Source organism: Scyliorhinus canicula, chromosome 16 (assembly GCF_902713615.1).
Source record: "Scyliorhinus canicula chromosome 16, sScyCan1.1, whole genome shotgun sequence".
Lineage (NCBI taxonomy): Eukaryota > Metazoa > Chordata > Chondrichthyes > Carcharhiniformes > Scyliorhinidae > Scyliorhinus > Scyliorhinus canicula.
In genome coordinates this window covers 38,882,065-38,909,790 of record NC_052161.1, presented here as the reverse complement: position 1 = coordinate 38,909,790, position 27,726 = coordinate 38,882,065, and the positions used below count along the sequence as shown (strand labels likewise).

General features: G+C 44.8%; 1 protein-coding gene across 3 annotated transcripts in view; it reads right to left on the bottom strand.

The window, feature by feature from the left end:
• Positions 1–27,726, bottom strand: part of edrf1 (erythroid differentiation regulatory factor 1) — a 92,672-nt gene that overhangs the window by 10,493 nt on the left and 54,453 nt on the right. For all 3 annotated transcript variants that reach the window (XM_038773739.1, XM_038773740.1, XM_038773741.1), the window contains 8 exons: positions 27,401–27,551; positions 26,217–26,408; positions 23,204–23,404; positions 21,049–21,267; positions 20,601–20,827; positions 13,645–13,803; positions 11,288–11,437; positions 7,989–8,142 (listed from right to left, as the gene is read on the bottom strand). In XM_038773739.1, the coding sequence (XP_038629667.1) occupies positions 7,989–8,142; positions 11,288–11,437; positions 13,645–13,803; positions 20,601–20,827; positions 21,049–21,267; positions 23,204–23,404; positions 26,217–26,408; positions 27,401–27,551 (1,453 nt within the window). The remainder of the gene's footprint in view (positions 1–7,988; positions 8,143–11,287; positions 11,438–13,644; positions 13,804–20,600; positions 20,828–21,048; positions 21,268–23,203; positions 23,405–26,216; positions 26,409–27,400; positions 27,552–27,726) is intronic.

Below are 27,726 nucleotides of genomic sequence, written 5' to 3'. Positions count from 1 at the left end.
ATTGAGGTAGACAAAATAATGAGGGGATAGAGAGATTGACACTAAATACCGATGCCAAAATTTGAAGTTTCAATCTCCAACTTCTCTTGGGTTCCGTAGAAGGAATTTTGCTCGAAATGTTTTTTTTTAAAATAATTTTTATTGAGATTTTCAAAAACATATCAAAAACAGAAAATAACAAGAAAACAATATTAACAACAAAAAGAAAAACACACTAACCCCCAAAACCAACCTCCCCCCCCCCCCCCCCCCCCAGTAACTACAAAAAGGATAAATAGATAAACACCCGGCATATTCAATAAATACATATACACATTTCTCCCTTCCCCCGAAACAAACCCCTCCTCCCTCTCCTCTCCCCTCCCCAGCCTGGCTTGACCCTGGATCCTACCACCCTCAACACCGGCCTTGCTACCCCCTTCCAAAACTCCCCCAGCGCTGGGCATGCCCAGAACATATGGGCGTGGTTCGCTGGGCTCCCCGAGCACCTAGCACACCTGTCTTCCCCCCCCGAAAAACATATTCATCCTCGTCCCAGTCATGTGGGCCCTGTGCAGCACCTTGAACTGTATGAGGCTAAGCCTTGCACAGGAAGAGGAGGAATTCACTCTTTCCAGGGCATCCGCCCATGTCCCCTCCTCAATCCTCACCCAGCTCCTCCTCCCATTTACCCTTCAGCTCCTCTACCGAGGCCTCATCCACCTCCTGCATGACGTGGTATACGTCCGAAATCCTCCCCCCTCCAGCCCACACCCCCGAGACCACCCTGTCTCGTACCCCACGTGGGGGCAGCAGAGGGAACCCCTCCACCTGCCGCCTGGCAAATGCCCTAACCTGCATGTACCTAAACATGTTCCCCGGAGGGAGCCCAATCTTCCCCTCTAACTCACCCAGGCTCGCTAACCCCTCATCCACAAACAGGTCTCTCAACCTCCTAATACCTACCCTGTTCCAGCCCAGAAACCCACCATCGATGCTCCCTGGAACAAACTGGTGGTTCCCCCGTATCGGGGACTCCATCGAGCACCCCACCTCCCCCCTATGCAGTCTCCATTGCCCCCAAATTTTGAGGGTAGCCGCCACCACAGGGCTCGTGGTATACCTCGTTGGAGGGAGTGGCAACGGCGCCGTTACCAGCGCCTCCAGGCACGTGTCCACGCAGGACGTCATCTCCATCCTCTTCCATGCTGCCCCTGCCCCGTCCATTACCCACTTATGCACCATCGCTGCATTGGCAGCCCAGTAGTACCCACAGAGGTTGGGCAACGCCAGCCCCCCCCCATCCCTGCCCCGCTCCAAAAACACCCTTCTTACCCTCGGAGTCCCATGCGCCCATACAAATCCCGCAATACTCCTATTGACCCTCCTGAAAAAGGCCTTCGTGATAAGGATGGGGAGGCACTGGAACAGGAACAAAAACCTTGGGAGCATCGTCATCTTGACGGACTGCACCCTGCCCACCAGCGACAGCGGCAACATGTCCCATCTTTTGAACTCCTCCTCCATTTGCTCCACCAGCCTAGTGAGGTTAAGCTTGTGAAGGGCCCCCCAGGTCCTAGCCACCTGGACTCCCAGGTATCGAAAGCTCCTCCCCGCCCTTTTCAGCGGGAGCCTACCAATCCCCTCCTCTTGATCCCCAGGGTCACTCTTACCCAGATTGAGCTTGTACCCAGAAAAGCCCCCAAATTCCCTAAGGATCTGCATCACCTCCGGCATTCCCCCCACTGTGTTCGCCACATAAAGTAGCAAGTCATCTGCGTATAATGACACTGGGTGCTCCTCCCCACCCCGCACCAGACCCCTCCAATTCCTCGACTCCCTCAACGCCATGGCCAGGGGCTCAATTGCCAACGCAAAGAGCAAAGGGGACAGGGGAAACCCCTGCCTCGTCCCCCGGTACAATCGAAAGTACTCCGATATCCTCCTATTCGTGGCTACGCTCGCCATCGGGGCCTCATATAACAGCCTCACCCAACTGACAAACCCATCCCTGAACCCAAACCTTTCCAGCACCTCCCACAAGTACCCCCACTCAACCCTATCAAAGGCCTTCTCCGCGTCTAATGCTACCACTATCTCCGCCTCCCCTTCTACCGCCAGCATCATTATAACATTCAGAAGCCTACGTATATTGGTGTTCAGCTGCCTTCCCTTCACAAACCCTGTCTGGTCCTCATGAATGACCCCCGGCGCACAGTCCTATATCCTTGTGGCCAAGATCTTCGGCAACAGCTTGGCATCCACATTTAACAATGCGATCAGCCAATATGATCCACACTGTAGGGGGTCCTTGCCCCGTTTAAGGATCAAGGAAATCAGCGTCTGTGACATGGTCGGGGGCAAAGCCCCCCCCTCCCGTGCTTCGTTAAAGGTCTTAACCAACAGGGGGCCCAACAGGTCTGCACACATTCTGTAAAATTCGACCGGAAACCCACCCGGCCCCGGCGCCTTCCCCGACTGCATGCTGCCTATCCCTTTGACCAGCTCCTCCAGCTCAATCGGCACCCCCAGCCCCTCCTCCACCTTCGGAAATCTCAGCCTATCCAAAAAACGCCCCATTCCCCCACCCACCCCCACCAGGGGTTCGGACCGGTACAGTTCCCCATAAAAGTCCCTGAAGACCCCATTAATGTCCACCCCCCTTCGCACCACATTGCCTCCCCTATCTGTCACTCCACCAATCTCCCTGGCCACGTCTCGTTTACATAGCTGATGTGCCAGCATCCTACTCGCCTTCTCCCCATATTCATACACCGCTCCCTGTGCCTTCCTCCATTGAGCTTCCGCCTTTCCGGTGGTCAGCAAGTCGAACTTGGCCTGAAGGTTACGTCGCTCCCTCAACAGTCCCTGCTCCGGAGCCTCCGCATATCTCCTGTCCACCCTCACCATCTCCCCCACCAACCTCTCCCTCTCTCTTTGCTCTCCCCTCTCCCTATGGGCTCAGATGGAAATCAACTCCCCTCTAATCACCGCCTTCAATGCCTCCCAAGCCGTCCCCACCCGGACCTTCCCATTATCATTGGCCTCTAAGTACCTCTTGATACACCCCTGAACCCGCCCGCCCACCTTCGCATCCGCCAGCAGTCCCACCTCCAGGCGCCAGAGTGGGCGCTGGTCCCTCTCCTCCCCCAGCTCAAGGTCTACCCAGTGCGGGGCATGGTCCAAAATTACTATGGCCGAATACTCGCCATCCTTCACCCTCGAAATCAGCCCCCTGCACAGAACAAAAAAAAATCGATCCGGGAATAGGCTTTATGCACGTGGGGAAAAAATGAATACTCCCTGGCCCTCGGCCTCGCGAACCTCCAAGGATCCACCCCTCCCATCTGGTCCATAAACCCCCTCAACACCTTAGCTGCCGCGGGCCTCCTGCCCGTCCTGGACATGGATCGATCCAGTGGGGGATCCAGGACTGTGTTAAAGTCAACCCCCCCAGTATCAGGCCCCCCGTCTCTAGATCCGGAACGCGGCCCAGCATGCGCCGCATAAAACCCACATCGTCCCAATTTGGGGCATAGACATTCACCAGTACCACCCGCTCCCCTTGCAACTTGCCGTTCACCATCACATACCTCCCTCCACTGTCAGCCACCACCTTTGACGCCTCAAACGACACTCATTTTCCCACCAGAATCGCCACACCCCGATTCTTTGCATCCAGCCCCGAATGAAACACCTGGCCTACCCAGCCCTTCCTCAGTACTAACCTGGTCCGCCACCTTCAGGTGCGTCTCCTGGAGCATAGCCACGTCCGCCTTCAGCCCCTTCAGGTGCGTAAACACCCGGGCCCATTTGACCGGCCCATTCAGCCCCCTCACATTCCAAGTTATCAGCCGGATCAGAGGGCTCCCTGCCGCCCTCCCCTGCCGACTAGCCATAACTTGACCCCTGCCCGCCCCAGGCCAATGCCCTCCGCTCGGCCCGTTCCCCACGGCGGCAAACCCCCCCCCCCCCCCCCCCCCCCCCCCCCCCCACCACCACTGAATACTCCAGCTCCTTCCTGGCCATTTCAGCAGCAACCCGGTACCCCCCCCCCCAACCAACTAGGACCTCTCCCAGCCGCGTTACTCCCTCCGTAGCACTCCCGTGAGCCAGCTAACTTCTGCTGACCCCGGCGACTCTTGCCACACCTCCGACCTCTCCCCAACGTGGGGCTACTCCTCCTCCCCCAGACCCATCAGCAGACCCTTCTCCTCCTTCCCCCCTCCCGCGCGGGGAAAAAAGCCCGCGCTTCTCAGCTCTGACCCCGCCCCCATTCACCCTCAGCGCGGTAAACAGAAGAAAAGCTTGCGCTTTCCCTCTGCCCGATCCCGCCTATGCAAAAAACACAGCACCCCACCTGCCCAAGAACCAACACACAACCATCTTAAAACAGCATAAAACCCAGAGACCCTTCCCACCAAAAGTTAACACAGTTATTTACAAACCCCCGACCCTTAGTCAGAGTCCAACTTCTCGGCCTGCACAAAGGCCCACGCCTCCTCTGGGGACTCAAAATAAAAGTGCCGGTCCTCAAAAGTGACCCACAGGCGTGTCGGCTGTAACATGCCAAACTTCACACTCTTTCTGTGGAGCACCGCCTTCGTCCGGTTGTACCCGGCCCTCCGCTTAGCCACCTCCGCACTCCAGTCCTGGTAGATACGCACTACCCGTGTTCTCCCACTTGCTGCTCCGCTCCTTCTTGGCCCACCTAAGCACGCACTCTCGGTCAGCGAATCGGTGAAACCGCACCAGCACCGCCTGTGGCAGCTCATTCAGCTTGGGCCTCCTGGCTAGTATTCTGTGGGCCCCCTCCAGCTCCAGGGGCCTCTGGAAGGACCCAGCTCCCATCAGCGAGTTCAGCAAGACGACCACATGGGCCCCCAGGTCTGACCCCTCCAGTCCCTCCGTGAGGCCCAGGATCCGCAAATTTTTCCGCCTCGATCGGTTCTCCGTCTCCTCGAACCAATCCTGTCACTTCTTATGGAGCGCCTCATGCATCTCCACCTTTAACCCGAGGGCCGCGGCCTCATCCTCTCTTTCGGAGGCTTGTTGTCGGAGCTCCCGGATCTCCACCCCCTGGGCTGCTTGCATCGCCAGCAGCTTGTCGGCATTCGGCTTTAGCGAGTCCAGCAGCTCCACTTTAAGCTCCTGAAAACATCGCTGGAGAGTCTCCTGCTGCAGCTGCGCCCACTGCCTCCATTCCTCGAGGCCTCCGCCGGCCGCCATCTTGATTCTCTTCCCCCGCTTTTTCTTAGGCGCTGCCACCGCTATTTTGCTGGCCCCACTCCTGGTCAAGACCATAGACCACTGGGGATCCGCTGCAGACACCTTCACACGTCGGGAACCGTCGAGCAAGTACCGCTGGGGGCCCTTAAAAGAGCCAAAACGTCCGTTCCTGGCGGGAGCTGCCGAACGTGCCGCTTAGCTCCGCATAGCCGCAACCGGAAGTCCATTTTGCTCGAAATGTTCACAGTTTCATCTTCACAAATGCTGCCAGACCTGCTGAATTTTTCCAGTAATTTGTATTTATTTGACATCTCTTGGCCTTGTCGCAACATAAAAATCCACAAAGAAGGTTCTTAAATTATTGACCTTCTGCTATTTTGGTTTCTTGAACTCACTACATGCTCAGGGTCGGTGTGTCAAAGCAAATATCACGGTGGGGTAAAAACAAAGGCACAACAAAGTGTCCAAGCCAAATATACAGGTCTGCACAATGTTTACCATGGGTTCTCCACTGAAACTAAAATTCCCTAGTAAATATGTGATTAAGAGTCAAGCTGCAATGTGTCCAAATCATTCCTTGCTTCCACTTTTACAGATTATCATTGCTTGAATCAACTTTTCACATTTGTTTAATTTGTTGCTTATTATATTCCTCTTGGTTTGTTTTTCCCCTCCTTCTGTCAATGTTCTTATATTATTCTCTTAGTGTTGTAACTTTAATTCCACTTATTCAAACATTTCTCACAATCTTGCCCTGGGATATTTGTTGCTGTCTTGGTATCTCTTGTCTGAAGTATAATGCTAATAAAGATAGAGTTCAGAATATTCAACAACGATAGTTCAATCATGCCAATCACTGTAGTTTAGACACAAACATCATTACTATATTAAGTTGATCTCTATTAGTATGAATTGGCACTCAGTCTGTAGTGGTAGTGGAAGAACTAGAATCATGCCTGGAATGACAAAGAGGCTGCCTTTAGTTGGGGAACAAATAGTATTTTAAGTTTTTGGGATGTATAGTGATGCGTCAGAAATAATTGACTAGGGCTTTGAAAAACAGTTACCACAATATCATTTAAGGAAAAAAAGTCAAGGCAAAGCATATTCGAATAACAGGAAGTAAATTATAGGCACGGTTTGCATGTAGAAAGGCTAACGTAGAGCTGGAGAGGCTTTCTACAAGCATATTAGTTAGGCGTAGGGCTACTAAAAGATGTAGCAGTGAGCAAGTGTCTGAAGTCCTTGAACAATTGTCATCTCACAAATCTATGCTCATCTTTCTTGGAACTGCATGCTTCTTTTTCTCCCAAGGAGCTATCCTATTTTTCATCTATATGTTGCTTCTCAGTGACATCATCCAACAGCATAGTGTTAGTTTTCATATAGGCTGACAGCTTGCAGCTCTACCTCACCATCACCTCTCTAGACTCCTGCAATGTTGCTAAGTTATCACACTATTTATTCAGCATCCAGTTTCGGAAAGGCAGAAATTTCCTCCTATTAAGTATGGGTAAGACCATTGGGTGGGAGCTCCGCCATGATAGGGGTGGTAAATTCCAGCCATTGCTTTCAATGCACACTACAAACTAAATTCTATAACAACCTACTCCATCCCTCTCTCAGGTAACAGTCTGAAATAAAACCAGTCTGTTCAACCTTGGTGTCACGTTAGAGTCACTTTGGAACACACATTCACGCCATCACTCGCACCCATTTCCACCTCTGTGACATCACCTAGCTTTACCCATCTCAGCTCACCTTCTACTGAAACCAGTAGTCGACGCCTTACTTCTGGCTGATTTCAGACATTCTACCCTCAACGAATTTGAGATCATTCAAACTGCTGCCTGTGACTTAATTTGCACCAAGGCCCGTTCCCCACCACCTATGTTCTCTGATCTAGGGCAAAATTCTCCGACCCCCAGCAGGGTCGGAGAATCGCTTGGGGCCGCTGAAAATCCCGCCCCCGCCGTGGTAGAGATTCTCAACCACCCGGGAATTGGCGGGGGCGGGAATTACACCCCGCCGATTGGCGTGACGTCTGCACCGATCGGCTAGGCCCCTGCGGCGATTCTCCGGCTAGCGATGGGCCGAAGTCCCGCCGCTGGGAGGCCTCTCCCGCCACCGAGGTTTGAACCACACCTGGTGGCGGCGGGACCGGACCCCCGGGGGGGGGGGGGGGGGGGGGGGGGGGGGGGGTGCGATCGGACCCTGGGGGGTGCCCACGGTGGCCAGGTCCGCGATCGGGGCCCCCCGCTCAGACTCCGGGCCAGTGCCGTGGGGGCACTCTTTCTCCACGGCCTTCGCCATGGTGGAAGTGGAAGAGAATCCCCCAGCGCGCATGCACTGGTGGTGATGTCAGCGGCACCTGCCGCTGACATCACCACCGGCGCATGCGCGAACCGGCGAAGGCTTTTTGGCCAGCCCCGGCGCCGGGCCTTAAAAGCCGCTGGTGCCGGTTTTGGCACCAGTCGGCGTGGTGCCAACCACTCCGGAGCGGGCCTAGCCCCCAAACGTGCGGAGAATTCCGCACCTTTGGGGAGGCCCGACGCCGGAGTGGTTGGCGCCACTCCCCTACGCCGGGACCCCCCCGTCCTGCCGGGTAGGGGAGAATGCCGCCCCTACATTGCTTCGTCTTGGATTTTAACATTTTTAATTATGCTCCATTATTATCCCAGTTCTTTTAAAAATCCTGATTTTGGTATTGCATCCACCACTTAGAAAATTTATACCTTTAAAAAGGCCAGTTGATTTCTGAACGGTATATATTTACTTACTTGCCATCTGAAACTCTGAATATGCAACCCGTTCTAACTGAACTCGCAGCAACTCACAAGGTGCATCTTTCAACAACAGAAACAATTTCACAGCCTTGTTGTAATGGAGATCAGCCAAACTGCGGTGTTGCTTACGAAAATGGTCATCTCCAACCTGTATTTAAAAGAAAGAAATTGCATTTCAATTTCCAGTTAAGAATCAAAACGTGGGCAGCACGGTGGCGTAGTGGTTAGCACAACTGCCTCACGGCACTGAGGTCCCAGGTTCGATCCCGGCTCTGGGTCACTGTCCGTGTGGAGTTTGCACATTTTCCCCGTGTCTGCGTGGGTTTCGCCCCCACAACCAAAAAATGTGCAGAGTAGGTGGATTGGCCACGCTAAATTGCCCCTTAATTGGAAAAAATAATTGGGTAATCTAAATTTTTTTAAAAAGAATCAAAACGTTATTCTCACATTTGTAAGGATATGTTAACTAAATCAACAAAATTATTTTTGCAAGGTTCCTTCACCCATTATTTCTGAAGATAGATTTTTTGGATCAAATGGTCCATGTTAACATTTAGGTATATTAAATAATCCAACTCAGTTGATTAGAGCTTGCTGTTCGGATTTTAATTTACAGAACTAGAAAGTTAATTTCAGTAAAGAGAAATAGGCTCAGGTTTTATTAAAATAATTTTTTGGATCCCAGGACACCAAAGCCTTCAAAACCAATGAATTATTTTTTAAATGTAGTCACTGTTATTTAGCAAGGGGATGAAATATACAATTCTCAGACAAACAAATATCAGATAGTTAGCGGCAGAGCAAGGATAATCACCTCGGGGGGGGGGGGGGGGGGGGGGGGGGGGATATTCAAGCTCCAATTTGGTTAAGTTGGCAGGAAGGGTCGAGATAGTAAATGGGGAACACAGACATACCTGTTTAAAGAATAAACCAGGAACTGCAGACTTACAAGCCATATTGTGAAGGGCAAAGATAGGTGACAGAAGATCCTGGAAGATCAAGTGCTGGCAGGACACAAGAACTCCCCTACTATTGTTCAATTAGTGTCATGGGACCCTCCACCCGAGAAGGCAGGTAGGATTTTTCCGAGCGATAGCACCTTCAATGTGTAGCAGTCCTTCAGATTACATCAATGTGCCATTCTAGATTATATTCTTGAGTTTCTAATGTGGGGCTTTAACCCCCAATCTTCTGACTCCCAAGGTGGATGTGATCACTGAGTCAAAGTTAAAATGCAGTATATTCATCCAATGCAGAGTAAAGCCAACAGACTATTTAATCATATAAAAACTGAATACAAGTTTTAGGGGGCGTTATGATCAAATTATATTGTAGTTTACATAGACCACATTGTAAATACAGTCTCCGTTGGGCTCACCAACATAAAGGGAAACAAAGGAATCAATCGTCTGTCACTCTGTAATGGAAAAGCATCTCACTGCGGTGCAGTGTGATTGGAGAAAACCAGGAGAGCAAGCTCCCGGGATCTACCCGGCTCGCAACACCTTTGAGATTCAACACAATCTTGCGAGACGATGCAAGGAGAATCCTGCCCACAATGGGCCGTCTCAGGTTTTGGCAAATCTGTATATTAGAGTGAGGAAGTAAGCCTTACTCTAAAGTGCAGATTCTCAAGGTATCTGAGACTTTGTGGATTCGATCCCTCTGCCTCAGGGACCTCAGACAAGTGCCGATTGGTACTGATCCTCACAATGGGGACCAGATGGAATGGCACTGGTGGGGGTCTCCAAGGGGATGGGAGGACCCCAGCTGGGTAGGGCCCTGTCACTGCTGATGCCACCTGGGTACCTTGACAGTGTCACCCTGGCCGTGCCAGCCTGGCACCTTAATAGTGGCACCTGGGTGTCAGCCTGGCACTGTCAGGTGGCTGGGGCACTGTCAGGGCAGCACTGCCAAGATGTCATTTTTTGCACATGCACGATTGGGCCGGGGTTGCCCACTGTGGGTGTTGGGGGGTATGGTGGGGGCACAGGGACCCTCCCATGTTGCATTCAGGCTGGGGGGGGGGGGGGGGGGGAGAAGAGGTCAGGGATTTTTTTTTTGTGCACCTCTCAGTACAATGGGGTGGCCCGGCGAGTGGAGCTCCCCCTTTTAAAAATGGGGCCAGTCACGCAGTACCTGTTTAGGCCCCTTATCGACGGGAGTAGCATTGAATAGCCATGTGTTTCTCGGCACAGAGTGCAGGGAAACACGCAGCTAAACGCACTTGCTCCGGGACTTTGTTCCCTTTTGGGATGATTGCGCCCAAAGTATAGGAAGCAGCCACATAGTAGATCCAGGAGGCAGAGTTGTGAAGAAAGACAGAAAAACTTGAATTTTTCAGTTCCAAGGAGGCTCAAACGAAGAGAGTTGACCTTAAATATACAAGATACTAAACAACATGGAAAAAGGTCAATTTGACAAATACCCTGAGTGGGATAGGAGGCCAAAGATTAAAATTAGTAAAAAGTAAGTTTAGGACTTCAGATTTACTTCACAAAGAGAACGGATCCCCAGGTGAAAACCACAGAACCATTAGCAAATCCAATAGTTTCTACAACTAGGGGAGCTCTAGGATATTTGTGGATGGATGAACAAATTTGGGATAAATGGTCTGTCTCATCCATGATTATTCTGCAGTGGCTTTTTTTACTTTTTTAGATGATTATAGCACTTTTGTGAAACTGCTGTTGATTCCCACTCGCATTAAGAAATGCAGAATATAGAATTTGGCACTAATTCCATATTTCATAAAGAGATATGACGATGGCAGGAAATCGTATGAGCAAGCCTAAATAAAGATTATTGCATTACAATTGTTTTTATGGAGAACATAGCATGGTGAATTATACATAACACACATATATAAAATCTAAAACAAACCTTGACACAAATATAAAATATCCAAATATGAAAAGAACTCAATACAAAGATAGTTATGCTTAATATTTCTCCAGTTACTCAGATCTCCGTAAAATTTTCCATTCAAAAAATTCAAATATCATGCAGATATAGATCAGGATTGATTCAATTTATTTCATATAATGGATGTAATAGACAAATCATATCCTATGTATTAAAATACTCAGATACATGCATAAATACAAAAGTTCAGAATCGTGATTTCAAGATGACTTTTAAGAGAATGTCTTCTTAAGCTTAAAACTTAAGCTTCAAAAATACTATGATATTTCAGGACATAAAAAACATTTGACAGGTTGCAACCCAAATGTTATTGGATTGTGTTAGGTGTACAGCTTTAAAGCCATGCAAGTATCAATGTTTCAGATTACCTGGTTTCTAAGAGAATTATGATACATGGAGGCAAGTCTATGATGAATTGTTGCAGCCCGATACTGGCATAAGGGCTGTCTTGCAGATTCTGTATGTATATCACAGTACTTCAGAGATTTCATCATAGAATCAGAAACTTCTCTCTCAATCTGAAAAATGATGATGCAATTACTTGCCATTATTTAACAAGATCCCATTTAACTTCAAAGTGGCAATTAAATAGATTACCGAACACATGCCAACATAGGCAAAATCACATTATAGAAAAACAACTACTTGGAACTTCTGAAATATCAAATCGTAATTTCTTGTATTAACGTGACGTTTGCATTTTACTAATACAACATTATTTTAAGTGGCTTTTGAAAGAATGACAATAATCGGGTTTGGTGTTGAAGAATGTTCTTCAGTTACTCAGCAGGTTACATTTGCTTGGGGTTCTAATGTGTTCAGAACCTGCTTTTTTATTCTAAATGTTCACACTTGCATTTTAGAAACATCTTGGCCCAAAATGTGCTGGGGTAAGGCATCTCAGGGTTTGCCCATTAGTTGAACCTTTCCCCTCACTGTTCAGCTTGCTGTTGGAAGTGAGAACTGATAACTATGGTGAGAAGACTTTGGTGAATGACAAAACCCATGTTGCCTTAATCAATCTAATTAAGCGATAGAGAAAGAAATGAAAAACGGAGAAGGAAATGGTGAATGAATACAACTGGGAATAGAAAGATTCGACAGAAGGAGGACAGAGACAGAGGAAAAGCCAGAAAAAAAGAAAAATGTATTAATATTAAGAATTTACTAATGGGAATGAGACCCCCCCCACCAACAGTTTCAATTGTTCCTATTCTGGACCAGGGAGATTAAGTGGCATTGACACTGCAAAATTATGAAGTTGAGTCATCAAACAAATAAACAAATCCTTGTGCTTTTAAACCCTAATTTTTATGAATTTAACATTGTTCACATTGCAAATGTGGTAATTTCTTGAAATTTATAGGGACGCTAGGTTGATGGCGAACTCCTGTTTATGCAAGGCCAATGGTTGGGGGCAAAAATCATGCAGCAATTTACAGTGATTCACAAGTCTCGGCGTATCTCTGCCGTGCAACACATTACTACAGTTTGCACACTAAAAACGCTTGGTTCATAAAACAATTACATTCCCGTAAAATTTTGGATTAATACTTAAAGTATATAGTTTTTTCTATGTCGCAGAATCAATGATAATTATTGATCTCCTTCTCATGGCAGTGTATGTAAACTATTCATCTGGTATAATATTGAATTCAAGTTCTGGAATGTCCCAGGTTGTTGAAAGCTCTCATTCATGTCTATGTTACCTCTAAACTTAATTATTCCAGCGCTCCCTTGTTTAGGCTTCCATTTGCCATCCTACATAAACTTAACTTGAGGAAAAACTTTGCTATATTCTAATTTGCATCAATTTCCATTCATCTATCACTCCTGTACTTGCTAGCCTACACCAAGGCAGGCTTGTACGGGGGCTAATGTTGAAATTCTCCAACTTGCTATCAAATTTCTCCATGGCCTCATTGGCAAACTCCACATTTCCAGCACTATAACCTTCAGGTCACTACACTCCTCCAATTTCTGCCTCTTGCATAACCGCAATTTTAATCACTTCAATACTGATGGCTGTGCCTTCAACCATCTTAAGCCCTAAACTCTGGAATTTCCTCTTTCACCTCTAAGATGCTCCATAAAACTATGTTTTTGACCATGCATTTGTTAAGTGTCATAATATATCTCACCACGTGGCTGTGTGTCAAGTTCTGTTTCAAAACACTCTTGTGAAACACCTTGGAACATTTTACTACATTAACGGCACAATATGTATGCAAGTTTTTGTTGATCTCTACACTGAGCCAGATAATTCCAGATATGGCCTATTCCACCCAAGTAGCCCATGTGAATGCTTATGCTTCACTTAACTTGTCCCTTCAAATGCATCTATTCTATTCATTTAGACCATTCTCTGTGGTAGAGTGTTCCATATTCGCACCATGAGTGAAAATATTTCTTCTGAATTCCCTACTGGATTTGTGACTTCTTGCATTGGTGGTCTCGAATTGTGTTCTTCCTCACAGATGCAAACATTTTCAATCTGCGCCAACTTGCGTAACAACACACAATAGGGCTCAATTTGTTGGTGGCTGGAGGAGGCAATTCAGCAAGGATTTTACTCCTATATAGTAGCTCCTGGCGGAAGGCATGTGTAAGTGGACATCATCATCGCTGTTATCCTTTGATAAACTAATCACACCTCCCAAAATGTGAAAATGCATCACACCCTCAGTTTAGCGGAATGAAAACCAGAATTAATCTTATGCAATACCTGTTCCTGAGCTTTTCTTGATAATGGAGCATAATCCTGCTCCAATGTTGCCACAGTAAAATAGGTTGTTGAAAGTTCCCATTTCACAGAATCCCAAACAGCTGGATGTTTCTCCCATCCGATAAGTGATCTCATTGCCTTCAGATAGTAATCCACAGCCTATATTAAAATAAAGACTTTTCAGATAAATCCTAACCATGTTCACAAACTGCAATTCCGGAAACTGCTTAAATGCTAACTTGCAACAGTAGAAATGGACTTAAGTCAGTTAAGTGTTAATTTGTATGAACTATATGGAGTTTTGTTTTAAATTTAGCAGACCATATTTATTGGTATATGACAAATATTGCATATAGAAGAATTTCTGAACATCCCATGTGCTCAAATCCAATTGCAAAATAATTTACATCTCCAGTGGCTTAACTTGTTATATTGGCTCAGCTAAAAAGAGAAGGGTTCAAATTTGATCCCTGGTCAGTGTTAAATTAGTTGCTATTAGCTGAGGCGGCAGCTGAAGTACTACAAATGGTCTTGGCATGCATGGGAAGGGGAATGGAGGGAAATCAATCATTAGTTCTGGATTCAGAATGTGGAAATTAGATGAGGACAGTACAATCTCAGCTGCACTATGCATTCCAATTCAAAGTCAAATGAGCTAGAAGGCACTTATTGTCTCAGCATTCACATGCAAATAGTCACCTGCACACGGAAGATACGATTGAAAACCAGGAGCAGGAATAGACCATTTGGCCCTTCAAGCCTTCTCCACCATTCAACAGGATCATGGCCGATCTGGCTGCGGTCTCAGCTTCTCTTTTTTGTCTACCCCCTAAACACTCTCAACTAACTCGCCTGACAAAAATCTATGATATGGAGATGCCGGCGTTGGACTGGGGTGAGCACAGTAAGAAGTCTTACAACACCAGGTTAAAGCCCAACATGTTTGTTTTAAACACTAGCTTTTGGAGCACTGCTCCTTCCTCAGGTGAATGAAGAGGTATGTTCCAGAAACATATACGTAGACAAATTCAAAGATGCCAGACAATGCTTAGAATGCGAGCATTTGCAGGTAATTGAATCTTTACAGATCCAGAGATCTAAGTCAGCATTAATAAAGTCAACCCTCCAATGTTTAATGTTTTCTGGGGAAGAGAATTCCACGCCCTTTGGGAGAAAAGGTTTCTCCTTGACTCAGTTTTAAAAGGGAGACATCTTTAATATTAAACTATGCCACCTCTTTATAGTCTCCCCACAAAAGGAAACATCTTCATCTAGTCCCCTATATATATATATATCACCTTTTATTCTTCTAAATTCCAATAGGTATAGGCCTAACCTGTTCAACCATTCTTTATAAGACAACCTCAGGGGCCTCACGGTAGCATGGTGGTTAGCATCAATGCTTCACAGCTCCAGGGTCCCAGGTTCGATTCCCGGCTGGGTCACTGTCTGTGTGGAGTCTGTACGTCCTCCCTGTGTGTGCGTGGGTTTCCTCCGGGTGCTCCGGTTTCCTCCCACAGTCCAAAGATGTGCGGGTTAGGTGGATTGGCCATGCTAAATTGCCCGTAGTGTAAGGTTAATTGTTGGGTTACAGGTATGTGGGTTTAAGTAGGGTGATCATTGCTCGGCACAACATCGAGGGCCGAAGGGCCTGTTCTGTGCTGTACTGTTCTATGTAACCCCTTCATCCTCGGAATGAATCTTCTCTGAACTGCTTCTAAAGTGATTATATATTTTTAAAAATAAAGATGGAATATGATTTTCCATTCACAAAACCATGTTGGCTTTGCCTGACCAAACGAGTGATTGTCCAGGTATCCTGCTATAACCTCCTTTTTCAAAATAAATTTAGAGTACCCAATGCATTTTTCCAATAAGGGCATTTTAGCGTGGCCAATCCACCTAGCCTGCACACACCTTTGGGCTGTGGGGGCGAAACCCATGCAAATACGGGGAGAATGTGCAAACTCCACACAGACAGTGACCAAGAGCCAGGATCGAACCTGGGACCTCGGCGCCGTGAGGCTGCAGGGCTAACCCACTGCGCCATCTCCTTATAACCTCCTTAATAATAGATTCTAGCACTTTCCCCAAGGCTATCTCACCTATAGTTTCCTGCTTTCTGCCTTCCTCCTATCTTAAATTAAGATGTTACATTCGCTTTTTCAAATCCTCTGGAAATCTTTCCAGCATCTATGCAATTTTAAGATAATAAGCAATGCATCTGCTATCTGTGCCACCGCTTCTTAGAATTGAGGTTTCAGGCATCTGGTCCTGGGTAGAGAGAGAGACCATGGTGTGCATGTCCACAGGTCATTGAAGGTGAAAAGACAAGTAGATAAGTTGGTAAAGAGGCATATGGAATTCTTTCCTTTATTACACGAGGTATAGAATACAAAAGCAGGGATGTAATGCCAGAACTGTATAAAAGGCTGGTTAGGCCACAGCTGGAGTTGTGTACACAGTTCTGGTCACATTATTGGAAGGACGCTAATTGCTCCGGAGAAAGTACAGAAGAGATTACAAGAATGGTGGCAAGGTTGAAAACAGCAGCTAGGAAGAATGAATAGGTGGGATAGGACTGTTTTCCTTAGAAAAGAGTCAGCTGAAGGGTGACTTGACTGAGTTGCACAAAATTATGAGGGGCCTAGTTAGAGTGCACAAGAAACTTGTTTCTCCAATTGTAGAGGTCAATTACTGGTAGAAGGATTACAGGGGATATTCTGAAAAGCTTTTTTTTACCCAGAAGTTAGTAGGTGTCTGAAATTTGCTGCTTGGATTGGCGGTTGAGGCAGAAACCCTCAACTCATTTAGAAAAGGTACTAAGGTCAACACCCAAAGTGCTGTTACCTGCAAGACTACCAACCGGGTGGTGGACGATGAGATCAGAATGTGCAACTGGATTAGTTTTCAGCTAGCACAAACATGATGGGCTGAATGGCCTCTTTCTGCGTCATACTTTTCTATGATGCTTTGGTTCATGCCCTCGGTTAACTTTATTTAGGTTTGAAATACTAGCCATGAACCCACAGTTCTCCATTTCAAAACTGATTGTGCAATTCTATCATGCTGCAATCACTGTCACCTAGAGGTTCCTTGACCACAAGATTATAGATTAGTCCACTTCACCATTACAAGTCTAGGATAGCCTGCTCTGATTGGCTCTAGAAAGCACTGCTCTAAGCAATTGGTGCCATGGTCAGTCTGTTTATTCCTTTTGTAGTCTTTTTCCTCATCGACACAGATAGCAAGCATTGGACAAAGTTAGAGGCTGAGGCTCCTCCATCACTATATGCTGGCTCCCCTTACGCACCTGCTTGACTCGCAGCCACACCCTCCAATCGATGACCACTGTTCTGCCTACCCTAAGGGAGTGACTGCCTCCTGGAGCAAAGCATCCATAAAGCAACTCCGAGCTGAAGTAGCCCAAGCTACAGACACTTAATACCGATATGGTTGTTTGAGACTGAAAAGCAGTCCATAGATTCCTACATACTGCTGCTCAGTATGCCATCAGCGTACCATTTCTGTCCAATCTGATCTATTTTATTAGCCAACTAGCTAATAATTTACATAGATAAAGTAATAGAAAGTTGCACTCACCTAGCTTGGAGACAACTAAAACTTGAAGAAAAAATTAGCATAAAGGTAAAAAAGTGGAACAAATGCAAACCTCATCATTCTTGGGATGTGGATGATGCTAACAATGCCGTATTTAGTGCCCATCTCAGAGCAACTGGGGATGGGCAATATATGCACCCTTGCCAGTGTTAAATAATTTCCCAACTAATTTGAACAATGTGCTTTCACTACAGAAGTGTACACAAAATCCTCCTCCAGTAGCTTCTAGAAATGAGATCTTTTCAAACATGAAACTGCTGGTGCTTTTGAGGTTTTCCGAGTTCAGTACCATAATTGTTCATTGAAACACAATTCTGTTTCTTTTATTAGACCTCAAAAGGAAGATCACGTCTTTTAGGAAAACATAGTTTTAAGGGATTTATATTTGTTTTAGTAAACATTAACAAGGTATAGTTTTAAGTTGGTTTAATTTAATGTTTCTGTTCCTGGAAGGGGAAAATTTAGTTAGATTCATGCTGGACAAAAATGTTTGCGTGGGGGTTGGTTAAGTTCCAACTGTCTTCTATTGTGCTCAAAGGGGGCTATAGCGTGAAGAGTAAATAATCCAGAAATATGCGGCCGTTGACTAGCAACTGGCGGTCCTCTTAAGGGAAAAAAACTTCTCTGTTCTTAGTTTAGCTGAATTTGTGAAGAGGACACCAGAAAGTAAACTTTTCTCAACTCTATCAGAAGGCTGGACAGGACAGGAGCTGCAAAGAGGCAGGCTTCCCAAAGAACTTGTTTCAGTACAGATAACCAGAGAATTGGGACAGAAAGAATGACTTGAGAGACTGAAGAGAATGGAGACCAAGGTATTGTTCAGAAGAATTCAAGGAAGCATAAACCGTGTTCTGAGTGAAAGAGACAATTGCAGTAACCAGATTTGAAGTGGGAAAGCAGACTTCAGAAGTAAATCAAAAGTTTGATGCCATTTAACTGAGTCTAGGAATTGACAATTAAAGAAATTGTCAATAGTTTGTACAAGAGTCAAGAAAGAAACCCTAATGGGGCGATGTAAAACCTGGATACTGGATTCACTGTTGAAAGTGGAGGGAAAGCTTTGTTTAAAAGAGTAACTTGGAAAACATGGGTTGGATTTCAGAATACAATTTGTAATGGAAAGCATTATTGTGAAAGAGGATTTTAAAGCATGTTTTTGGGAGCGCAGTTTGGAAACTCTCATGTGACAATCATCTGGGGGGCGGTGCTCGGAGGAGAAATCCAGAGACACTAACGTGGGTTCAGAGCAGTGTGTATTTGACCACAGCCAACTTGTGCATAAATGGACTGTTTTAGCTTAAAATATACTTTTAAAATCAGAGTTAAAGCTAAAATCACTGTGTATTTGTTAAGCTAAGGGAGAGTACTGGCGTATTCATAATCCATTCTTTTCACGTTTAATACTTTTTATTGTTGAAACGAATTAGTGGTTCTGTGACTCTGTTCCTCCATGTTCTATTAAAAAGAAGTTATGATCTTTTGAGCCAGGGGTCCATTCTGGGATCTTCCAACACAGTTATAAGATCAACTGGGATCGTAACATCTCAGTGAGAAACAATAAGCAGTATTAACTGTATGCCATTTCCAAAAAACTTCTCATGGTGTAGCAATCTAGTATTTGGACTACTCTGTTCTTACACATGGAAAAAGATATACCATTGGGTTTAGAGAGGTGATGAGAAATATATTGGCAGAAATAAGATCAAAAATTTGTTGCCCTAGATTTTGCTATCAATAGCACACACATGGTGCCAGTCATAACGCTTATATTTGACCAAATTGTACCTATTGCAAATAAAAAAAAACAGGGCAGTGCCCTCGGTAGCGATTCTAGGACCTTGGTGAACAGAGCAAGCAACAACTTATGTTTCCTTAACCACAGATCGGAGAATCCTTACTTGGGACATGCAGTGTCTAAACCTGAAAACGCAAGGTAGAATCTTAATTCAGTGTCATGATGTACAAAAGCAAAATAAAGAGTAAACAGAAGATGGGGATTGAGAGAGAGGCAAAAAATAAGGAAAATAAAAAGGACAAAGAAAAATAAAAAATAAATAACTTTTTTAAAATCTCTGATAATTAAAGTCTGAAGGAATGAGAACCCACGCTTTATAAAGTAAATTAAGACTTATTACACTATAAAACTTCACTTGTAATTAAATGGAAAGCCAATTTTTTTCTGGCATGTTCAGTAGCTATCTAATGAGGTACTGCACCCACACCCTTCTTTGCATTTGAATGACAAATTACTCTGAGGTACTAGTTTAATGTTTCTGGAGGGGTACAGCAACTCAGATATCAACTTTATGATTTCCACTGTGCCTGCACTGACATAGGAGATTGCTGTTCAAATTACTTCCCAATAGCTGAAATCCTCACCCATTATTCTTACACTCCAGAATCCACAGCATTACAAATCTTAAGTGGAGCAAAATCTGGATAACAAATATTTTCCTAATTTCCGTTATATGTGGATCAAAATTTTTAGTAAATTGCCTAATAATTCCTGTATGCACTTTAGGAATTTATGTAAAAGGAGATGGAGGTGATTATTTGTATTAAGCACATGGTTAGTAAAGGATCAACAGTAATGGAGATAAGTTATAGGCAAGTTAGTAAAAATTGAATGCTAGCCACAAGCAAGAACGTGGGATAGAGCCGATCTAACAGTATACAGATACAGGATTGGAATGTGTTAAACACACAAAGAGGAGTTACCCCCCGAGACAGCAGATAGATAGATGTCTCACAATGACTGAAGATTTTACGATACTTTATTAGGGATGCTTAGACATCACTTTCTGATAAGGAGGGCCAAATGGACAGAAACATGAAGTGCAAGAGGTATCTTTATGATTTGATGGCAGGATTTGATTGTAAGTCAGTGATTTGGTTTCTGATCTCCAGTGAAGGTATAAAAACAGGCATGTATGTATGGGATTCTGTAGCTATCTAACTTCTATGTCAGTCTATGTATGTTGGATTGGCTCTGAACTCTGAAGAATTAAAGACTTCTAAAATAAAAATATTGTGCACTGACTACTTTAACACATTTGACCCAGCATATGAGGTGGTTATCTCGAGCGTAGCAGACACAAGACTTTCAATACTGAATATATAATTACAACATTCTAGATATGGATCAGAATCATATACATATGCATCAAGCTCGACTAAAACATATAATGGAAAGTGATCTGCTGCATTAAGATTGTATACCTCATCCATACATATTGTTAGCTCAAGTCAACTATTGAATAATTTTGAAAATAAAATTTAAGACTTTGAAAAGCAGTCACAGATATAGGTAGAAAAGCGAACTATAGAATACATGCCTTGTTATAATACATGGCTTCCTCTGGTGAAAATTCGCCCCTTTTCAAATGACTTCCAGTTGGAGCATGCGCTTGAGCACAAAGTCTCATCAATCTCCCAGTGTTGCACAGCAATAAGGCAGCATTAGTTTCGTCATCTATAGTCTCAAAGTCTTGAATACCCTTTTCAAAGTAAGAAAAGCTTTTCTTCCATAATTCTTGTTCAACCATTGTTATGCCTTTGCTTGCTGCAGAGCACAGAAACAAGCACATTCGCCTTTCATGTTACAAAATATATCTCATTAATTTTCAAAGATCTGTAACATTTCCAAGAACTTTTAAAATTTTTGTTTCATTTTACTTTTGCCCAAAGGAAGCAACAAGTTTGTTTCAGATTGTATGGAGTTCATCAGAAAAGTTTACAGAAAAAGAGCAGGTAATATAACAAGCTTATGCTAAAAGTCCTTACCTGTTCCCTCAGTCTGCACAGCAGCAGCCTGATTCATGTAGAAAACTCCAACCTCATTTCTGCTGTTGCCTAATCTTTTTAACACTTGTGTTTGTTGCTCCATAATATGAACATTCTGATCACAAGAACGTAGCAATTCATTTGCTGCCTCGTAACATCTGCAGCTAACTGAAAGGTGGTATTCCAAATCCATATAAAGCTCTGTGGACCAGCTGAAAGCTAGAATAATGACATTGTTACTACTCAGATTGGGAAGAAGGAGGAAGGTATGAAAAGAATTAGACAAAAGACAGTCAAATATTACAAGTTTTAGATACATTCTTCCTCCCCTTGCTAAAGTTGTTTGTAGCAGATATTTGTTTGCTACTATTTCTCTCTCCATGCGCCCCTGCCAACCCGCTTCACTGAACAATGGTGAAATATTGAGCTTTGATTCCAAGCTCCCCACCAACTATCCGTGAGCAAATACTTCCATTATATCTCTACTAAGAGATGAACACAAAATATCCAGGCCAGCATTGTAGCACACTGGTTAGCACAGTTGCTTCACAGCTCCAGGGTCCCAGGTTCAATTCCTGGCTTGGGTCACTGTGCGTGTTCTCCCTGTGTTTGCGTGGGTTTCCTCCGGGTGCCCGGGTTTCCTCCCACAGTCAAAAGATGTGCAGGTTAGGTGGATTGGCCACATCAATTGCCCTTAGTGTCCAAAAAGGTGGGGTGAGGGTGTGGGCCTGGGTAGGGTGCTCTTTCCAAGGTCTGGTGCAGACTCGATAGGCCAAATGGCCTCTTTCTGCATCATAATTCCTATGATTCTATGATGATTCAATCACATTCCGAGCAGACGTATTGGATGATAATGAGATCTCAAGTGGAAATTTCCTCTCCCAGCCCTGAAGTCAATTGCAGTACCAACACCACTGTCAAATTCGCTACCACAGGAAGCAGTTGAGGCCAAGACACACGTTTTCAAGAAGCAGTTAGATGTAGCACTTGTGGCAAAAGCGGGATCAGATTTTTGAGTTTGATGATCAGCCATGATCATAACGAATGGTGGAGCAGGCTCGAAGGGCTGAATGGCCTCCTCCCATTTCTATTTTCTATGTCAACACTGAGATCAAAACCAGAAAAAAACAGGGATACTACCTGGGCCTTCCTGGTTCAATGCTATGCCATGTGGTGGATTTATCCAGTAGGCATTCAGAGAAGCCCTAATGTACATTGCACAAGAAAAGTTGGAAGCATCAACTCATTCAGACAAATCCAAATCTCTGCAAGATAGTTAAAATACTGTAATTTGACAGTCAACATTTGCATGTCATTTGCTCTAAAGGTGTTAAGTAGGTCATGGTCTCACTGCCCTGCCATTGTTTACTGGCCTATGTGATGGAGTAATAACAAGTGCTGCAATGGTTTGCAATTGCACAGGTTTTGCTGCAGAAGGATGTAAAACGTCATCCAATCTGCTGCTTTGCTTGGGAGAATTGCATGGGTGTATGCTGAACTGAATTATTCAATGCCTAATTTTTTAAAATTAAATTTAGAGTACCCAATTTCTTTTCCAGTTATGGGGCAATTTAGTGTGGCCAATCCACCTACCCTACACATCTTTTTGGTTTAGAACATAGAACATAGAACAGTACAGCACAGAACAGGCCCTTCGGCCCTCGATGTTGTGCCGAGCAATGATTACCCTACTCAAACCCACGTATCCACCCTATACCCGTAACCCAACAACCCCCCCCTTAACCTTACTTTTTAGGACACTAAGGGCAATTTAGCATGGCCAATCCACCTAACCCGCACATCTTTGGACTGTGGGAGGAAACCGGAGCACCCAGATGAAACCCACGCACACACGGGGAGGACGTGCAGACTCCGCACAGACAGTGACCCAGCCGGGAATCGAACCTGGGACCCTGGAACTGTGAAGAATTTATGCTAACCACCGTGCTGCCCCGAACTTTGTTCCGGTTTGTGGGGGTGAGACCCACGCAGACACAGAGAAAATGTGCAAACTCCACATAGACAAGTGACCCGTGTACGGGATTGAACCCGGGTCCTTGCTGTTGTGAGGCAGCAGTGCTAATCACTGCACCACCGTACTGTCCACCAATGCACAATTCTGAAGCAATACAAAAAAGTAAAGATGAAAACTAACCTTGGCAACTGGACTCTCTGTGGAGACTATGCAAAATTTCTTGATCCTCTCTAGTTTGGTAGCTATATTCCTCTTGATAAGCTGCTCTATTACTGGCATTTTGAGCTAACATTAACTGAATGTCACCATTAAGTGTCAAACATTGACTAAGAAAGAACAGGACTTCAGGTGACAAATTGTTAATAAGGCAGCAATAGGCATCTGTCAATAGAAGGGAAAAACACATTTAAGACAACATGCTTGGATTAAAAATACTATATATTTGCCAGAGACACAAATAGTTGAGTGACTTGTTTAGACTTATTCCATTGTTGAATTTCCAATATTCAACAGTTAGATAATGACCATTTCTCATTATGACCATTATCTAACCTGAATTATGAGTCTAGGTTTGAAGCCTGATCTCCAAATCAAAGTATCTCATAAGCACACCCTTTGACCGCATATCAAATATCAGTACCCGGGGTGGATAAAAATCTGATCAAACATGTTTAGCACAATTATTAATTAATGTTTTAAAGCATGAGTATTTAAACTATTGTCTGAGATACAGAGTGACAGCTACCCACCCTGCCCCACTGCCGGCAAAGCTTTAGTTTGCATGCTAGAATTGAATTTCCCAAGACTTGTATATTAGATCAAAAAGGCTGTCCCTTCGATGATGGATTGGGGACCAACATCCAATGAGGAACAACCTTTTACAGGCCAAAAAAAATCTGAAACCAGGCAGGGGGAGAACTAGTAAGGAATCAATACAATGTTAGAGCAAAGTGAAAAGCACTATTTCAGGTTAATCTAAGCAAAGGCGAGTGTGCTGCAGTACTGCAGGTGGGAAATGGAGAGAAGTGATCTTCAACCAATAAACAGTTGACCGGTGATCTGGCAGCAACAAATATTTAAATATGGTGACTAAACTTTAGTCCCAATGATGAGTGCTCAAGGCAAGATAAGCACTGTCAAATCATGCAATGAGAGTATTGGTTTACATTTTTATGCATTACATGTGAAATTAAACATAACTATCGTTTAAATTTATTCCATGAGGTGGATCAGTGGCGCCCCATTCTCTGCGGCGTGGAGAAACCCACCCCTTGTGGGTTGTGGAAAAATCCTCTCAGGGTTTGATGTTCTAGAAAAATTAAGGCTTCAAACAGACAGTAGAGATAAACTACTAAAAGATGCAGTCATCGCAGTGTGAGGCAAGATCAAGGTACAAAAGCCTCATGCTATTGCTAAAGAGTGAGCTGCCTGCCTGCAATGGACAATGAGCTGCTTAGCTTTCTGCCTAGACACAATGCTTTCAGTCCCAGTGACAAAACTGGGAGATTCCAGTTAAGTGGGATACTGATCCTGGGCTTCCAGGTTGTGTAGATATCTAAACTTTCCAGAATCTGATTATTACCAGCTTTGTAAAAATATATAGAGACTCTCCTCTTCAAGGGGCTGTCAATGTATCCATTTATTGGTATACAAAAGAGATATTTAGCAACACAGGAAAAGAGCATAGTCAGGAGATAGAGACCGCTTTCAATGATGGCAATTGGCCAATTAGAATGGTTTGGAAGGCCAAAGATATCACTGAACAATAGGAAATACATGCTGGTCTTTCAGTTAACTTGTGGATAACTGGTCTCAAAGCATTTTTTGTTGGATTGTAAACCCAAGTATAGGACTCGTCTGAGCAATGGCAGGCATGAATTCCAGAGATAACACTTTATGTCCATTCCAGTGGGAAGCATCCACATTGTTATTCAATTCAGAATTTTTAGGAAGCTTTATGATCTGTGCTGAAGAAGCAGTGGATACCTGATCCCTTGGCAGCAATCTTAACAGTACATCAGTGTCCATTTTTAAACAAATAGCAGATAGTCCCAGAAGCTTGTAGATGAGTTCCGTCCATATGCAAAGTTATGAACATAACGGGCGAGATTCTCCGCAAATGCGGAGAGTCGTAAAGGCTGCTGTGAAACTGGCCGTGTTTCACGGCAGCCTTCACGCCCGTTCCCGGGACCCGATTCTCCCCCCCCCCCAATCGGGGCTAGGAGCGAGACCCCGGGAATCACGGCCTAATGACCGACGTCAAGATGACGCGCGGCTGGCGTCTGTATGACGTCAGCCGCGCATGTGCAGGTTGGAGCCGGCTCCAACCCGCGCATGCGCGGGTGACGTCATCACGCCATTGACGGAACCCGCACATGCGCAGTTCTGCATTTCTCCACCGCCGCCCGACAAGATGTGGCGGCTTGATCTTGTCGGGCGGCGGAGGGGAAATAGTGCGTCCCTTTTGGACGCAGGCCCGACGATCGGTGGGCACCGATCGCGGGCCTGTCCCCTCCCGAGCACAACAGTGGTGCTCCAGCCCCAAACGGGCCTCTGGATGCCCCAAAAGGGCATCTAGCGCCCGTTTATACGACGGCAGCAAGCAGGTGTGTTTGCTGCCGTGAAAAAACAGGCGTAAAGGCCCGGCCGCTCGGCCCAGGAGAATCGCTGCTCACCGTAAAAAACGGCATGCGGCGATTCGTGATGTGGGTCGGGCGAGGCGGGGGGGGGGGGGGGGGGGGGGGGGGGGGAGAATAGCGGGAGGGCGCAAAAAATGTCGGGAGGCCCTCCCGCTATTCTCCCAGCCGGCGTGGGCAGTGGAGAATCGCACCCCACATGTCTTTATAGAGCATGACAAAAGCCCTTCCACTATTTCCACTGTCACTTTCTTTTGCACCTCGGATGCAAGTGATTCAAACTAATTGACTGATCCACTCTAAGCATATCCAGTCTTTCCAGTACATCCCATCAATTTTTGCCCCATCTATGCATCATCTCTACTGATATTTTGTCCTCAGCAGTACAAATTACTCATTATGTATCCTAGCCTTGCCCTGCACCTCCAAGCATCTCTCACTGCCTTTATCGGCAGTAGGATCCAACCAGTCTCTTACGACCCACTTAAGTGGCAACATTAATTCGTTAAAATGGTAATTTTCCAACAAAGCAGAGCATATGCTATGTAGCCACTTACCAAGAGATTGTAAAGCAAGTTTAATATATCTTAATGCTCTACCATATTTTTGCAGTGTAGTAGCTGCATCAGAGAGAACAAAGTAGGCTCTTGAAGCTTTAAAGATCAGATTCAATTTCATTTGATATTGCCATGTATCTGGGATCATTCCAGATTGACTGGGAAGTTTAACTGTTTTATGAGTTGGGCCCACTGTGAAAAGTAAAAACATTAAAATCAAATTTACGTAAGTATGTATTATTAGCAGAAGTTAAGACTTTAAAAGCAGAAAAATCAATTAATTGAGCAGGTCACAAGAAAAACCTATCTGGATTTGAATCAAATTTACAGACCTTGCAGTGGAGGCCATTCAGCCCATGAGTCTGCACCAGCTCTTGGAAAGAGTACCCTACTTAAGACCACACCTCCACCCTATTTCCATAACCCAGTAATCCCACCTAACCTTTTGGACACCGATCCATGGCCAATCCATCTAACCTGCACATCTTTGGATTATAGGAGGAAACTGGAACACCAGAGGAAACCCACTCAGACACGGGGAGCACTCCACACAGGCAGTGACTAAAGCCGGGAATCGAACCCAGGTCCCTGGCACTGTGAAGCAACAATGCTAACCACTGTGCTACCGTGCCGTATTTAAGTGGGTGCATTAACCTCCACAAAAAAATAAAATTAACTTTATTTTTCCCAATCTGAAAGCACATTCTAATGGCAGCTAAAAAATGTGAACTTGTGGAAGAACGTAACGATCTTTAATATATTGCTCACTCTGCAGTGGAACATGATCTAAGCAGTGACATTTATTGCTCAATTCAAATTATTCATTTACTTAAAAGCAATAAAAATGTACTCAAACGCAACACTCCACAAATGCATATTAAACATAAAAATGTAACATTTTACATGCAATTTTAGCATATTTGTATGAACTATTACAATAATGTTGAATTCCATTTCAACAGTGGATTTGGAATTATTGGACAATAACATTACAAATTTTAAACATGATTGGCTTGTCATAATTGTTGCAAGAATTTACTTTTTAAAAAATAATTTAACAGTATCAGTAGATGACAGGGCTAAATATATGACAAAACTGAGAAAATGTGAAAAAAAACGAAATTATAATTTAGCAATTTAAGTAATACTCGTGGTATTCAGTCTAAAGGTTTCTCAACATTTACCTTTATCTAAAAACAAAGCAATTTGTTTCTTAAGAGTTTTGTGACTTGTGCATTCAGATTCTTCCGCATACTTAAGAGGTATCGGAATATTGGGATCAGCAGCTGGAAGATCACTCTCCTTTTTAATACTCCCATCAACAGCCTTCAGCCCCTGGAAGAAACAACAAACATAATTATGATGAGAATAACCACAGTTCTTATAGTGAAGACAAATCACAGAGGCTATATTAAGACTTTTGATCAATTTTCTTTATGTTTAAAATAGTTACAGAACAGAACACAACATGCAAACAAGATATGCCTTTTCCTAGACACCTGATAATCAG